Here is a 17,639-nt window from a genome sequence, read left to right as displayed (position 1 = left end):
CCTCTCAAAATCCCTCACACAGAACCAGGCATGGCAGTGATCTCACTCTTCTAATCACCTTAGAGGAATGCAGTGTTTAAATGCCAATGTATGAAATTCTGGTGTATTGGAGGAGCACTTCTATAAAATGCGTGATGTCATATATAATAATATTCATAATATCATATATATATGCATGATATCTTTGCCCACCACAAAAAATTCATAACTCCAGCTGCAGCCAAGAGATAGGAATATGTGCAGATGTGTATACAGACATATATATGCACATGCATATCCATGTATCTGTGCCTACATTGTCTATAAATATGGACTTGCTCCTTATTTAACTTCAGCCAGAGTCCTTCTGTCCCAACTCCTATGCCTTTCCATGCCTTTAAGTAAGCCCTTTTTCTCCCATTTATTTTGGATGCTGACTTCTATTTTCATATAAAATTAATACATAAATTTCTGTACGTCTCAGCTTTATCATACCACAAACTGCATTTTCCTGCTTTATTATTCAAATGGCTTAAAATACAGATTTACAGAATTTGTGACCTTTAACAGTCCCATCCATGCAACAGTGTCCTCTGGTTTATTATTGTTTTCTTTAGAGCAGCCACATTTAGCATCAAACCCACTGTTTCAACACAGGACAAACACTGCCTCTCACCACCCAAAAAGATTTGGCTCCTATATATAACAAGTACCAGTTTTCCCCTTCCTCCCTCAGCCTACTGCCCAACTGGGGGTTTTTATGTCCTGAAGGCAAAGGGATGGAGGGAAACAACCTCTGTGTCAATCACAGAATATCAAGGGCCCTTAAAAAAACAATGGAGAAGTTATTAACTGTGAAATTCCTACCTTCCTGGCTCCAACCAGGCTAATCATATTCCTTCCTCTGTCTGAAGCTGGGATAGGAGAGAAACTTAACTATTAAGATTCCCCTGACTATTAAAACACAGAGTAGGAAACAACCAACGAAGGCTGGAAAGAAACAACACTACCAGCCTAGAAGTAAACTGTAGATCTTAATCAGGATCATTCCATGAAACAAATGGAGGAAAAAACCTTCATTTCACAAAGGTTATTTTAATATTTACTGTATTTTTGCTTTATTCCTTTTCTTGTCTTCTGGTTGAGTCAAAACCCCTCAGTATCAGCAGGGAAATTTTCAATTTGTTTTCGAGGTCACGTCTCCCCAGAGGAGAAACTTTCTGTGGGTACTGGCTTGAGCTGCACCCCTCATGTTCACACCCTTGGAAGGGTCACATCCAGTTCAGGTGCTGCTGCCTCATGGAGCTCCACTCACAGTAAGAGCAAACAGAAACTAAATCTAACCTGTACCATAGGCATGATCAGCATATCATAGGCATGGTTAGCACAGATGGAAAAGAACAAGATGCACAAGGAAGCACAACCAGTACTAGAACACTGCTCAGCTCACAACCATTTTCATCTTTTTTCAAGAACATCCTAAACCAGATTCTTTGCTACTGCAAATTATAAAGAAGAATACACTTGAAGAAGCAGGCAGTGTGACACTCCTCCCATGCAGGATATCCCTTCCTTATATCCCTTCCCTCTCAAGGCTTTTCGCACCACTGGAAGACTTCAGGAAGCTCAGAAGAATTTCAGAATTCAAATGAACAGGTAAAAGAACATTTAAAATCTCCGAGACCTGTGCATTCCTTATACAATTAATTTGGAAATTTGAAAAAGCTTTAATGCAATAACAATCCTTCTTGACTTCTCTCATTCATCTGCACACAGGGTGTACAAATACACCTCAGAGTGGGTCTGAGAAGCAACATTACCAGATCACACCAAACACAACTGCATCCAGTATTTGGAGACAGAGCACCTTCAGCTTCATACTTTGTTCTCACAGCTGCAGAAGAGTTTTGAGTAAGAAACAAATCAAAAAAAAAAACCAACCCCCCTTTACTCCAAGGTTCCAGTGAGTGGATGCTCACCAACCCCAGGAGAAATTTCCTCCTTCAGCATTCCCAAGGGGCACTCACCTCCTTCCCAGGGACAATACCAAATCAATGCAAAAGCAGTGCAAGTATTGTTTATTCAAACTTGGCAAACTGTGCAATTTCCCAAGGCAACTTAATTTCTCCTTAAGCCACTGACTTGATTTGAAAGTTCTGAATGCCATAATATCAGTAACTTCAGGCAAACTGCAAATATTGAAGGCAGGAGCAGAAATCACCAAATTTCCACGGTTATGAGGGAAAAGCAAAGTACCAGACTCCTGCCAGACAATCTCACAGCAAAAGGTCCTTATAACCAACTCTGCTTTTCATTTAAAATGTCTTGCAGTATTATATTAACTAATACTACACTTGCATATTACTGAACACATTCCACCCAAAAATTTAAGTTCATACACAGACTGTGACATAAACTGTCAGCTTTATTGTCTCTGAGTATAGCAATTATCTGGTTTCAACCCCATGAACGTGTGTGAGACCCATCAGCCTCTGAATCCTGTGCCTGCTTTTCTACTGAGCATCGACAGCTTTACTACCAAATCAAAATTACTCATGTTTGTCATGAAATAAGTAGCACTCAGTTCCTTTCCACACAAGTTCAACAACTTCAAAGTTTGATTTAAAATCTATATTCACATTGCTACCTATTACATAACTCATTCTCCAACAGAAAATCAAAATTACAGTGCATTTAAACTTCTTAAATGAGTAGCTTTAAAGGAACAGTCCTGCTACTTCAGCCTTTAATATGCAGAAATTATCCAAGCAACTTTGGGATCACTCCCCAATTTGGTCATTTATTTTATTTCACACTCCAAACATCTGGGTCTCATTTTTGGCAAGGAGCAAGCTTGCTTTTTTTTCCTTTGTTGTTAAGAGCTCCATGGCATTGTCCTTGGAGAACAGCCTCGGGGAACATGATGCAGTTGAAGGAGTTTCTACCAGTTAAATAGAGAAGCAGTTACATCACAAGCTTGGGAGGGACCAAGAAGCAGTAAAAATGACTTAATGCATAACAGGAGACTCAACCAGAAAGACAGGAGTTCCTGAACTCCAAGGAGTAACTGAGTTTTCTCTTTTAACTGCACTGACTTGGGAAGCAGTAATGCAGGAGCACAGCCAACTGCCTTCAATGCTTTCACCAGAAAATCCTATTAACATCAAGAAATATGTTGTGTTCATTAATGTAACTTCTTCTTTGCTTTGTATCACTTCCTCTCAGCAAGGAAAAACAGTCAAGATGCAGCACCCATTAAAAAAGCCAACCTTATCCATTACTTTCTGTCATCACCTCTTTATATTACTACCCTAGGAAATAAAGCCAGACGAGATATAATGGAATTTCAATAAGGTTGCTCTGAGGAAGCCCAGGACAACCATATTACAGGATTATGGTGTGGGATAAATGAACCCCTCTATCCATGTGACATGTTATTACAGAAGCCTTTCCAAAAGCTGTGAGAGATACCACTGGAAGTTGCTAAGGGACCATATTTTGAAGGCAAACTGTTTACAGTAGCTACAACCTCGAGATCCCTTATTCCAAACTGAGCAGACTGGGTGGTCCTGGTTCACATTTTCAAAGCTGTCAGAAGTAATAACCTTTATTAGTAACTTCTCATTAGACTGAGAAAGATTATCTCCCCTCTCCCAGGAGCAGACTATGTGTCTGTGCAAAGTGGCAGCACACACACCGGGAGCTCTATAACATTTGATAGTTTTCAGCATAACATTGCTTTTTTTTTCTTCCTAAGGATCTCTTCCTATGAAAAAATCTGACATTAAGATGGAGAGTAGAACCACTAATAAGCATTATACACACATGTTCTCTGGCTAGGAACAAACACTGGCAAAAGAAGTATTAGGAACAGGTTTAAATTTCAATGTTTTCCCAAAGCCAACATGAAGAAACAAAAAAAGGGGCCTAATAACATTCACTAAATGTCATTAAAAAGTGTGATCAATGCCCTGCAGGGCAGAGAAATGGACAGAAGTGTAACTACCAACTTCAGTGAAGATGAGAATAGAGACTCAAGTCTCAGAGTGTTTCTTAATGACAACATCAACTGCAAGGAAATCCTATAAATCCAGAAGACACACAAACTATGTGCCCAATCTCTTAACTCAGTAGCATCTTTATAAAACCACTCAGTTACATTCATGCAGGACAGCATTTTATATCTGCCTTCTGCAGATTTTAACACAAGAGAACTAAAATTTTTTTTTAGCTATCATTCAAATAAATCTAAAAAAGCTTGATCAATAAACCCTCCAACACAGAGGTGTTCTTTGCTGAAGCTGCTTCTCAGTTTCTGCAAAGCTTTTAGTAAGCTCTCTTATTTCAAATCTGATGAAAAAAAATAAGGAATTCACACAAAATCCACAAACTTTTTTATCTTCAAAACCCTAATACACAATGAGTGGTTACTTTTTCATTATTACTCCACAGACTATATGAAAAGAACAGGACTTGATCCAAGGAACATGATCTACTGGACTATCCCTAAGTGTCCATCACTTCTAATACTTCATCAATTTTTGTAAAATAGACATGGTTAAACCATTTTCTTACACCAGAGAGCAATCTCTCAGGTCAGGGCTGAAAGCCTAGGAAGAAAGCAAGAGGCAAATTTTAGCATGCACATCTCCAAGCCACGCTGCCCCTGTTGACAAGCCTTAAAAGTCTATATTAATCCAATTAACCGTTTCCAGAAGTCAGAAATTGCAGTGAATAAAACTCACAAGTACAACTTTTATTGCAATTTTTACCAGAAAATATAGAACTGTCCCTCTTTGATCTGTTTTAATAACCCCATACCAGCCTGGCTCACCACGCTCTCCATATATAGTCAGGAATGCTCCGTGGCACTGGGGTGCTCCCTCTCCCTGGGGCTACGTGCCAAGCAGAGCTATTAAAAAAGGAAGGCCAGCAGGAGCATCTCCCCCCTGAAGTCAAACTGGATACTTAAAAAAGGGTCCACCTTTCAAAGCCAATGGAATGGCTACAAGGAAATAATTGCATGGAACAGAGAGCACACTGTACATTTGGCTTCAATTTGAGAATGAAAAAGCAGCTCTTGACTCTGGGAATTCCCTATCACAACTCAAAGGACATCTCACTAGGAAGCCACAGGTAACCAGACACAAAAATCTGTCTTGTCTAAAAACTGAGCACATCCAGTTTCTGTGGTAATCACCTCTGAGCCACTTTCCCAGCAGGTTATCAAATTCTGGGGTCAGTTTTTCTGAAGTGCTTCAGAACCTGAGAGTTTCCACTTATCTCCTGTATTCTTAATATACTACATTACATCTCACCCCACTCAGAGTTATCAAACATGAGTATTAAAATGTGAATGGAATATCCATAACATCTGCAGGAACCCCATAATCCTCTTTTCTTCTCAGGATACTTCTACTAGAACAGAATCCTCTCTTCTTCTTTGTATACTCATACTAGAACACCTTGACAAAGAGAAAGATCTAGAGAATAAATCATCTCTAAGCAACTAAGAACATAATACTAACATGCAGTTAACTAGAAGCCAACAATGGATTAGTTTATTCTTTTCTATGTAGAAGGAAACCTGCAGCTTGAGGGGAGCTGCAGTTCAGTGGACGCAGTTAAAAGGGAGTTATGGCAGAAGAAAAGCAAAATCCAGACTGTACTGATCTCATCAAGGACAGAAAGGCTTCAAGATCAACATATTCATGTATTCTCCAAGAACAAAAGGAGGTTAAGTACTTTGAATTCATCATCGTTCCACTCAGGAACAGGATTATTTAAGGATTGCTGTGCATGAAATTCAGCCAGCACTTATGGTATTTCTGAGATGGCAAGCAGCATAATCCTTTTAATATGAGGAAGCTCAAAGAAGCAAAACCCTTTTGATAAAATTACTTAAGCTAAATAAAGTTCATCCAAATAATTCTGGACTAGTAATGCAGAAGTTCTTACCCAACAGTAACACAGACACTCGAGTATTTCCTACAGATCTGAAAGAAACAACTCCTAAATCCTTAAGTGTTTTGCTTAACCAAATACCCCCATAAGTCTTCATCAAGTATAAAAAACCCTACTAAAATCAAACAAACAAACCACAGGAAAGAAGAATGTTTCAGAACTCTGATGTCATGTCCAGTGCTGATCAGCTACTCCAGCTGAGCTACGGCTACGCTGGAGTGGAAGTGTCCTTATCCCACTGGCTTTGTAACCACTGCTCTCAGAAGCTCGAGAATCCTGTGGTTACAGAACCTCTTGTCAACAGAAACGAGACCCAAATTTGTTTTTCCACGAGTTCTTGTGGGTCAGTGACCTACTATGAAAATGTTTTTGGTGAAATCAGGTTCGTTTATTTTCACATTGTTAAAATAAACCTCTTTGTTTTGTAGCCCTGCTCAGATGTACTAATGCAAACCAAACCCCACTCACTGAAGCATGCATCCTGCTTTCTTGCTCGCTGCCCTTTGCCTCTCCTGCACTTTTCCTGTGTTTGGACTCCTCCTGTGCAGGCCTATTGACAGAGTTGTTAATGGCTTCCCTTGGAAAAGAAGGGCAGATTTTTTATATTTTTTTATTTAATGTTTACAAAAGAAATAAAAAAGTTCACTCTTGGACCAGCACTAACCAAGAGCTTGGCTGTCCAGCAATGGCTGAGTAATATATAACTATATAATTATGTGCTACAGACAGGGCAAACTATGAAATCTGAGGGTATTAGTGCCCTGTAGGAGTCCAAAGTACATAAACAGTTATTGGAAACTATCATTTTCCCAAATGCACATACCCAATTAGAAAATACAACCTCAACACATCTTCAAAGAAGAAGTGGTTTCTCATTACTTTATTCACTGAATAGTCCCCAAAGGGTAAGACAGTGACAGCTACTGTACCACTTGAAAATTTATTTCAACAGCACTCCCATAAAAATAAACACAAAGAAATACAGTTCTTATTCACTTGACTCATGGGCAAGAAAGAGCAGGAGGGATTAATCTTTGAACTAATTTACCACTGCTAGAGGCTTAAAAAATCCTTGCTAAATAAAGATGGTGCAGCAGAAACTCAAAGCAAGAGGTAGTGCAGGGAACTCACAAACCACCAGCTGCTCAACACTTTTTACCTCCTCTTACCATTTTACCTCCAGATCGCTTGGACAAGACCTGCACTCATGCAAGGTTACTTATCAAGAGTAGAAGGATGACATTGCTACCATTTAAGTCTGTCTGTGCCACTCACATCAAGTACAGTCCCAATAACAGTGTCTTTCTGATGTGCAGGAACACGTTATCAAACCTGAAATACATGGAGTGAGTTTTACCAAGCTGACTGTGGATTTCTTCCCTGAATTCAGCTGCACCTACTTTTTCAGTCCTGAAACTTCAAGTCCAGCAATTGCAGAACTGTTTGGCAAACTGACAGCTTGCCATATTTTTAAAAGGATAATAGAAAAGGCAAGGCAATTTTGACTTTTTTCTCAAACCATCATCAGAAATATAAACCCTTTCCAAGCATATAACCTGTACTGACATCAAACAGCAGCTCCTCTGTGTGCAAAGACACATCTTTCAATGCTTGAAATCATGCTTGACTAATTTCCATAAAAACTAAAGTTAAATGCTTTAATATAAGGAAAAAAAACCCCACCATCAAGCTCCAAACCACAGATGCCTCTCGTTTGAGGTAATACCACGATCAGAGCACATGACAGGGCTGAGCTTTACTGTTTTTCAAGTCTCCAGTGCCCACAGAACAACGAAGTCACCTCCAAAAAAGCCCCAAATATATATTTTTTTGTGTGTTAAAGCTTTTCCTTACACTTCTATAAGTCAATTTTTAGAAACATCACTGAAAACGCAACTGACCTTTTAACAATGTGGTTTAAACTCTACTGGAATACTTGAAATAGAACCACAGACAGCTTTATTAAGACACTAAACAGGAGATTGACTTTCTCTATAGGCAAAACACAGACTGGGGACCTCTCAGAATGCCCAGGTTTCACCTCTAGGAGCTGTTTCATGCTGGGTTTTTTTCACCACAGTCTTACCCCACTCGTGATCTGTCCTTGCACTTGAGCCACTGTGGCTCCCAAAAAATAAACAAGTTCTACCTGCAAGCCCCCATTCCCAGGAGAAGGTAAACACTAATTAATCTTGAGATACTGAGACACAGATGTTACACAAGTGTCTATGTGTGTATATATTGCAGCCCTACTGTGTTGTACATTTATATTACAGCATATCAAGTTCTAACCATGACTAGAATAAATATAGTTAAGATTATAGTAAATTGCCCCCCCAAAACACTTTCTATTTTGCCCTTCTGAAAAATAACATGAATTCTTTAATTTCAAAGTCAGAGTAATACCTCAGCCTTGTGGTGATGCCACCACTGTACTACAGCCAAAATCAAGTAAAATGTTCTGCAAAATTAATGTACATAATAGAATATATTATTGACTGTGAACTGGGTATCTGCACAAACGAGGTCATATTTAAGTATCTTCTTCAATTCTGAACTGTTGTGAGAAGCTTGACTCTACATGGAAATGTATGTACTAGACATCTTGCAACATTCCTTTCCAAAAAGGATGACTTTTTGGACTAATAGTTGCAAATTCTCCTCCTCTCACAACAATTTTTTTTTTTTATTGACTGCATATCTGAATTGTGGGAACAGCAAAGAGAGAGTTCTTTTAAGTAAAAAAGAAAAATAATCATTCCTGAGCATATCTGATGTATCATTTACGCAAATGACTAACATTTCTCTAAATTACTGTCAGTTAAGTAGCATCAGAAAAATACATCTCTGTGAAATCTTCCAGAGCAGCCAGAGCACAGTATTGACAGATAAGTGAAGTATGTGAGCCATATCTTGGGAACATTTATTTTGGCTGTTTGAGCCAAGAGCGGCACATAACACTGAATCAAAAGCAATATAAAATTAATGAGCTTCCTTCTTTCCTTCCAAGAATTAACAAAGGTGAGCAATCAGCTTGAGCCAAGATGTGACTCAATATGATACAATACTTGCATTCCTCTCCAATGACTGACTGAAGTGCACTACTCACACTCAGCCTGTCCATATCTATTTTATTCTTTTATTTGTAGAAACACACCCTCCATACAGATACACCAAGAGCTATCCTGCCCTTGCTACTGTTTTTTTGTCCTGTGTGATTCTAAATGTAAACTCAGGCACTGATCACACAGCTCAGCAATACACTATTTGCATATTGTATAGCAGTTTCCATCATATATAATAAATAAAATTCACATCTACTATTTTATCTTCTCCTTATCAGTCACATTCCTCAGGGAAGCTACTGATTTTGCCTGGGTTTTTTGTTAAGCAAGTCTTACAGGAAACAGGGATTCCTTACTGGTGACTTGACAGCTCTTGAAATTCAGATATCCAGAGTGGGATGAAGGGCAGCTGGAAGTCCATTAAGGACCTCTGCTCCAGGCAGGAAAAAGCAGCACAACTTGCCAAAGCATCTCAGCCCTCTCCATGGAAAGGACAGCATTTCCCTCAGACCTAAATGGTGGTCAGCCAGTTCAGCAGAGGCAGAGTAAGCTTTGGAAAACATGATAAGCAGCTCAGTTTCTTGCAGCAGATGAAAATCAGAAATCATCCAGTACTGGAACTGCCTTAGAGTCCAGCCAGCTCTGTATCCCACCTCCACCAGTGCCAATATGGAGATTATAGAGGGCAAGAAGGTATGCTTCTCCTCTACAGCCCTGCCAGCTTCCCACCTTTTCTCATCTGGATGAAGGCTTAGTGTATTTAATAGCCCTCAGTGGAGATCTCTTTGATAAGTATGATTTCTGCACTCTGTAGAAAGAGTAAGTGAACACCCCTCCAGAGTACAGCTGAGAGAGGAGACTGAGCCTTCCTCTGGTCTTCTGGTTCTGAGCCAGAATCAGCATCAAATTGTGGAACTGTGCAATAATCTGATGAAGGAACTTGTGAATTTAGAAAGTTGTTACATGAGGGTGTTGCTCTATTGTTATCAAGCTCAGAAAACTATGCAGATAAAGTACTGATAATAACAGGAAGCAGTAAATACAATATAGCCACTTTAAACTGAAGACTCACACTCCAAAACAATACAATTCTTCAGCAAAGTAGTAAGACTTTACCATGCAGGTTGAGCCAAACAGTCCCTCCAAACAAATTCATAGCTTTGCCACGGATTTTTCAAAGACACTGTCTGAAAGGGAAGCCTTGGACAAACCCCAGACTGGAGAGTGAAAAGGAATGGAAGTGACTCAAATAATACTGGGAAGATTCTGCAGCACAGAGTGCTCCATTCTCCAGGATTGTCCTGTCAGAATCCAGGAATAAAACCAACAGCACCTGGTCAGATACTCCCACCCAAAACATTCTGGCTCCTCATGCTGGATAACCTCACAATGTAAACACTCACACAGATAAGCATTTGAAAGACAATGTTAAATTTTCTTGAAAAGGGAAGGTAAGAGAGACTCCTTTGTCAGGTATTGGTTACAGGATTCCCTTTTTTTTTTTTGACTGGAATAATTTCTCAAAAGACATGGGACTAAAGTTATTAACAGAAACTGCTTTCCCTCATTTACACAAGATGACATCACTGACACAGACTGGGACCTCAGATTAGACAGCACAGGATGGTTCCACCCTAGTGATGGTGGGCTTTGCTGCAGTAATTCTGCCCAGCAGAAAAGACTAACTCAAGTTTTGACATATGGAACACCCAGTTCCTCAGGAGTCAGGGGTGATGCCACTGTCTTTGGTTTGAACACAAAGAAAGCCAACCCTCTTACTGCAGAGACACCAGAGCTTCCAGATGCCTCCAATTTACCTTTCACACCCTCCCCAGAGGGGCAAGGCTGAGTGTGAGGAGCTGTCCTGGTAGCAGGACACAGGGAAAACCTGAGCAGTTCTAAAGCACCAGCAGCTCCTGGGCAGCTTGGCAGCAAACCTGGTCCTCCACCAACTGACTTGTGGTAGTTTGAGAAGGAAGAGGGAAGTATGCAAGTAATAAAATTGATTAAACATCAGATCACAGCTTTAAATCCATTTCAGTGTGTTTTTGTTCTCCTGCCTTTACAGATAAGCATTTTATGAGCATGGATTTCCAATTAGATATGTTACCCACAATGACAAAGGGAAACGGAGACAGAAAACAATAAAGCTCTTTTTCTGAAAGGTTACATTCAAACTGTCTGACATCTTTACAGATCCATATGGCTTCTTAAATGTGCAGTGTACACAGCCCCAGAAAAACATCCAAACTGCACACACTGCAAGCCCTGCATAAACACTGGGGGTTTGTCCACGCTGCCAAAGATTTGCTTTTGTTCAGAACAGCAAAGAACTGTCCAATGCTTTTATTACTTTGCTGACTGCTCTGCAGCACCTACCAACCTCTCCTCTCAGCGTGGTAATTATGGAAGATGCTTTTTGTATTACATGATTTATTTAAAGCCTGTTCAATCTCAATTTATGAAATCCAGATTGTGAAGCATCACCTAACAATTTATTCTTCTCCTCAGCATCTTTGGAATAGCAATTCTGCAGTACCCTGTGCCAAATAAATATACTTTAATACCTTAATGAAGCATTTAAGAAGCTGCATACAAAGATTTAATACATAGTAGCATCTCTGCAGTTAAAAGTCAAATATAATTTTCATTTTAACCTCTGTCTTCACATGGACAAAACCAAAACCATACAATGTATATGCTGGGGTTAAAATTTGGATTCTAGCTTTTTGCTTCTTTCTCAAAGCTAATTATTTTTCCCAACTTTGAGAAGATTTGGCCATGCTTATACATTTTCCCCCCTCCTCTAAACAACAAAAACACAGTTTTAGTGCTTTCAGATGTTGAGATCTTTTATGCTAGTTAAAGACACTAATTTGAGTAGAAAGAACCAGCCATCAGCCAAAGTCCAGTCTTTTGAAGATTATACAGCTACGTGACAATTTCTGGCAGTTGGCCGTGGAAAAGTCAGGATCTGTTGGTGTCTTATATCCTGCCTCATTTTTCACATAAATGTGTGACATACATCTGGCTCTGGGAGAAATGTCAGTTCATCTTTTAGGCCCACCAGTTTTGCCTGTTGCTTCTTGATCCTCTTGGCATACGAAATTTCATAATCATTCTATCTTAAAACCATACACAACGTCAACAGCAAAGCATGAAATTGAAACGCTAAAATCCAAAATAGATTTGGGTTTAACACTTTGTGCCAGCACAGCCCTCTGTTTGTATGGGCATGTGCTCACTGCATCCAACCACGGAAAACAAAACTGGGAAAGGGGATGGAAGTCAGACCTTTCACAGTTAAGTACTAGGAAAAAATTACTGAAAAGTAATAGAAAAAAAAAAAAAAAAAGAGCTACAGTTTCTGAAAGCTTCTGTACACCAGGCACACACACTGGGGTAAAACTGTTGCCCTGGCAAGGAGGGCAGACTATCAAACTTTGCAACTGGCACATCCAGGTTTCAGCAGAATGTTTCCATAGCTCCTTAAACACTTACTGAACAGATGCAGATATCTGCCCTGCACAGTCTATCATCCCTCATCAATTAGGAGCACTTTTTGGAAAGAGGAGCTTCAGAGCTACTTTGGTGTCTCATATCCTGCCTCATTTTTCACACGGACGTGTCACACACATCTGGCTCTGGAAGAAGTGTCAGTTCATCCTTTGGGGCTACCACAAGCCTGTTACTTCTTGATCCCCTTAGCACATGAACTGTGATGGCCAGAGAATCCTGGGAGAAGCTGAGCAGCCTGAGAGGAGACACTGAAGTCATTCCAGCACCTCAGAGCAGTCACACTGACCCAGGAGTTCTCCAGGATTACACTGCCCAGGAGCTGGTTGGTCTGAGGCTCAGTGAGAGTGTAAAAAGAAGGAGGTAGTTAAGCTGTGTGCAAAAATTATGTCTGTTAGTGTTGTCTCAGCTGCTTGACTTTTTATGGTCAGCTACCTCACCACTCATCTTTATGTTCTGGAATAAAACTGTATAAACTTATTGCGATAAAAGTCCTAAAAACATTTTGGCTTTTCCACGCTGAGAACCACTGGTCATTCTCAAGGATTCTGAATCTTAGGATTCAACAGGATAACTTACACTGAAAACACTGAGTTTTGCTAAGAAGCAATGGTTAAAATTCCTGCAGGCTTGGAAAGCTGAGTACAAACATTCCAAAGTCAGAAGTGGCATCTACCTTCCCCAAGGCTTCACTTCTCAGCTGCATGTTGTCTGTCATTTTATCAAACCTTGCATGATGTGCTTCCTTCAACTGATATTGCCAAACTTTGAGCCAAGATACAATTTTGACAATATCCTGCTTCACTGGCATTGTGAGCATTGACATCCCACATAAAAAACCCCAGAGTAAAATCCAAATAACTGGAGGACCATCCCCACGGTGCATTTGGCAGCAGTGGGTAACAGCTCTAAAAATATTTCATTTAAAATCTACTTAGAGGGTTATGCAGGACATGGCAAACAAAATTCTGCTAATTTAATCAGATCATAACAATGCATTTGCTTCCATACCCAGATAAGTGAAAATATAATGAGCTACAACATTCACCCAAGGTTATGGCCCTTCAAATGATTGCCATGAGGTGAGAAGTGGAACAACACACTTCCTCTCTTACTTTGAATGAAAAACCTTTATATATGGTATTTTGCCAGGAACAGAAATTACTCCTGTTCTTTAAAGTCTGACCCAATGCAGCTGCTTTGTTTAAAAATAAGTTAATGATTGCTTTTTCATTCACTTCGATAGATCAAAAAGAACGTTATTCCAAAAATCAAAGCAATATAAGCAATTTTTATTCATTCTTTGAAAGAAATTAAATGGAAAAAAGCCAGTTTCTTGGTTTTTTTAAATGCAACCAGCATACTTTCTTCATTAGCATTTTGCAATATTTGACAATACTTAGTAAAACAGCCTTAATATCACCTAAAATGTTGCAACTTAGCCTTTATAAGTGTCGCCAAACTTTCCACAGTTCGTTCTCCAAAGCCTACTGACTCATAGCAAAAAAGCCAGATTTATAGTTTTGTCCTAAAAGTGATTTAAGCTAAAATCCCAAAAAGTTGCAAGTTTCCAGGCCTCCCTCTCATACTACATTAATTTAGGAAATATTTTAATGACAGGCAATCCTAAAAGAGAAGCAGAGATGCAGAATGTTCAACAGGCCAAGTTAAGAGTTCTCACAGGAGGAAAAAAAAAAAAAAATGTAAGACTTTCAAACATCACAGACTTAAAGAGACACTATTAAAGGTATCATATTTCCTAACTTCTGCTTTCACAAAATACATTGTTTTCATTTGCTGACAGAGAAAATGTCAAGTTGACACTTGAGTATCGTTTCTGGCTACTAATTGCCAGCCCTTCTCTTGAAATTGTTTCAAAATTCATTTCATAACTAAATGAATCTTTATCTATATAGAAATATGAGAAAGATTTAGTTTCATATATATGTATATACACACAAATATAAGCTTAAAACTAGGACTTACTTAGGATACTGACTCTCCAAGATGAGTTAGAATGTGAATAAACTGTTTTCTACAGTGTCAGGCTCTGTTTAATTTTAGAAAACTAATCTCTGGTTTTGTCTTGTTGGTTGTTTTTTTTTTACTGAAATAAATCAGCTGTGGCAAAACTTTGCTCATAAAAGTACTTTCTAATGGAATATAGGTAAAAATGGCTTATAATCAGAATTTAAAATTCATCTCCTTTATTGCCATAAGCCGAGCTTTCTAATGCACAACAAAAATCCTGAGCAAATTAATTTTCAAAGTTCGGTGCACTAGTTAAACAACTCAAATGCAAAACTAATCCTGAGATCATCTGAAACAGCTTTAGTACATCTGCTCAATACCCCAGACTTCTCCTGAACAATTGCTAGTGGGCACTTAACTCATGAAAGCTGCTTTGGAAAAATATCAGTGAGAAAATAACGAGTCCTACAAGAAATGCCTGGCAGAGAACACTTCCCAATCAAGCATAAAAAACCCCCTGCATTCCAAACCAGCTTGTGATATTGTCACCTACCTCTAACAAAGAATAATTCCCCAAAGTATTTCAGCATTACAGAGACTTTGTTCTGCTCCCACCATAAGAAGACAGAATTAGTGCAGTTTCATGATAAAGCCAAGAGCACACCCAGCTCAGAGCAGCAGCTGGATATAGCATTACTTTTGCCCTTTTTAAGTTTATACTTCTGCAGGGCCACTAGTTTTCTATAAACTGATTCTCCATTAGGAGACTTACATTCACCTTTTCTAAGTAAATTTAATTGCTATCAAAAGCAGAGGAAATCTACAGTCTGTTCTGTAAGTCTTGCTTGATACTCTGAAAGTACTGCTGTCACTGGCATTATGCTGCTTTAAGGGAAATGAAGCTCATCAGAAAACTAAGTACAAAGGCAGTTTTAGAAATACTGTGGATCTCTGAGAATCCCAACTTCCATTAGCATAGACATATATATATAAAAAAATAAAAATATATATAATGATATGAAATAATGATAAAAGATCTTTTCACCCACATATCAATTTTATGAGTTGCCCACATAACATCCATTTGATAGTGTTATTGAGGCTTTGGTTTCACTGCCACCAGTTCTGTTTTCTTGGCAAGCACCTCTACATTTATTTCAGTTATTAGCCATCATGTAATACAAATTCAGCAGTATTTAAAAGAACACTTTAATTTAGGCAGGTGCTCATCTCTGTTTTTTCCTAAAGAAGGTTAATTTTATAATCACGAAATATTGTGGATGGCCACTGACAGTGAGGTAGAAAAACTGGAGCTTTTCCATAGGTGTATAAATGGAGGTACTTACAGCCTTTCCAGTTGTTTCAGATCCTGAAAAGCTCCACGTTCTATCACGCTAATCTGATTTTCTTCCAAGTGCCTGCAATTCCAAAAATACCAGTTAATTTTAACACAATAAATAAGAGCTTCCCCACTTCTCCTCACATGTTATAAAAATGCTTTTCACAGAAGTATCAGTAACAGTTGTAACTGGAGATTATTTTAAAGCCTGGACAGAGCAGCACTGTTCCTCTTGGTCACTGAGAGGGAACTGCTCCAAAATTGCCTCCTTACTGCCAGATTGTACACATTTTTGTTTCTAAACTTCTATAACCATAACCACTTTGCTCAGAAAGGTGTTGGTCTAGAGCCTGGTTGTTACATCCTCAGTATGTTCCTCTGCAACATAACTGAGATATTGGAGCCCACAAGAGGAGCTCACTCAGTGCAGATGTACTTTTTGTGTCCAGACTTTGTTCTGCACAGATTTCAGGCGTTCTCCAGAGCAAACTCTGGTAAGTAATCCAAAGGGATTCAATCTCCCCCAGAAACAGAGCCAAGGCAGCTCTGTGACACAACTTCAGGGTGTAAAATCACAAGGGGCAAGTCCCAGCTTTCCACTTTGTCTGATCCTCTTTGCTCCACACCCTGAAACCAAGACAGGGATAAGTTTATAAGCAAAGGAGACTGACTTCTCTTTGATTTACAGTGTGCAGGGGATGACTGTTCATTTACACAGCAGAAATGCTCTGTGGGTGAAGTGGAAGCCAAGGAATAAATACCAACAGTCCCACTGAGCTGAGCTTTTCCCTCCCTTGGTGCTGCCTTCCAGCACAGCCCCATTTCTGCCTCTGTAAGAGCACTTGGGTGCAGGGACTAAACATCTCTGAATGTTCCATGTGGTTTTAGCTAAAGCTAAGAAGGAAGAACTTAACACACAGTAAGTGTGGGCTCAGTGAAGACCAGGGAAAAAGGACTCTCCTTGCCTGTTCTCAACAGCCACTCCTCTGCCCTCAGTTTTCCAAGGATGCTCAGAGCTGTTCAACAGGAGAGCAGCACAGAGGACAGGCAGCAAGAGAGTGTTCCACAGCTAAGACCATGTAGGAAGGTCAAAAAACACAAAACTGAAAAAAAATCCAAACACGTGAACCAAAAAGGTTGCTAAAAGGAGGGAGAGGAAAAACTGCCCAAGGAAAAAAGATGGAGCTATGAGGGATAAAAGGAAAAGGTGCACAAAGGAATATTTTCCATGTTGCTTGTTTGAGACCAGAAGAGTTTTTTTTCTGTCTGTTCTATGAGTTTGTTGCAGGTCACTTGTTTCTAGTCCTCATTCTGATGTCTGCAAACAGGACCAGGATCACTGGGACAGGCTGCATGTTTCTGTGCTTCCCACCATACCCCCAACATACATGGGGGGGGAAAAAAAGAGGGACAATAGGGGTTTAGTAATGTAGAATTCCAGAATTATGAATAAGAACTAAAAAAATTAAGATAAATCTGAAGGATGTTTTATTCCCAATGAATTCTGTGGCAAACATCACACTACTGCAAGGCTGAACAAATGAGTTACGTAAACTCGTAATGAACATAGGACAAAAAAATTCATATAAAAAATGCAGCTGTACATTTTGCTTATTGTTAAGGGCATAAATGGCTGCAGCAGCGTTAGACAATGTCTGACAGTATGAAAACCCAACAAAAACAAAACAACTACTGGCATTAATATAGTATAGTTCATGTATTTTAATAGACTCCCAAAATGGTATTGACAGTTGGGATGGGAGCCAAGGAAATCTAAACAACTCCACTGCTAGAGATGAGAGAAA

At 39.3% G+C, this 17,639-nt stretch overlaps 1 protein-coding gene across 1 annotated transcript in view; it reads right to left on the bottom strand.

Annotated features, from left to right (window-relative positions):
• Nucleotides 1–17,639, bottom strand: part of SLIT3 (slit guidance ligand 3) — a 474,289-nt gene that overhangs the window by 438,262 nt on the left and 18,388 nt on the right. The window contains exon 4 of the mRNA XM_064671611.1: nucleotides 15,842–15,913. Within this exon, the coding sequence (XP_064527681.1) occupies nucleotides 15,842–15,913 (72 nt within the window). The remainder of the gene's footprint in view (nucleotides 1–15,841; nucleotides 15,914–17,639) is intronic.

Source organism: Pseudopipra pipra, chromosome 15 (genome assembly GCF_036250125.1).
Source record: "Pseudopipra pipra isolate bDixPip1 chromosome 15, bDixPip1.hap1, whole genome shotgun sequence".
NCBI classification, from domain to species: Eukaryota; Metazoa; Chordata; class Aves; order Passeriformes; family Pipridae; genus Pseudopipra; species Pseudopipra pipra.
The sequence above is the reverse complement of the archived record's forward strand: the minus strand, read 5'-3'. Positions and strand labels throughout refer to the sequence as shown.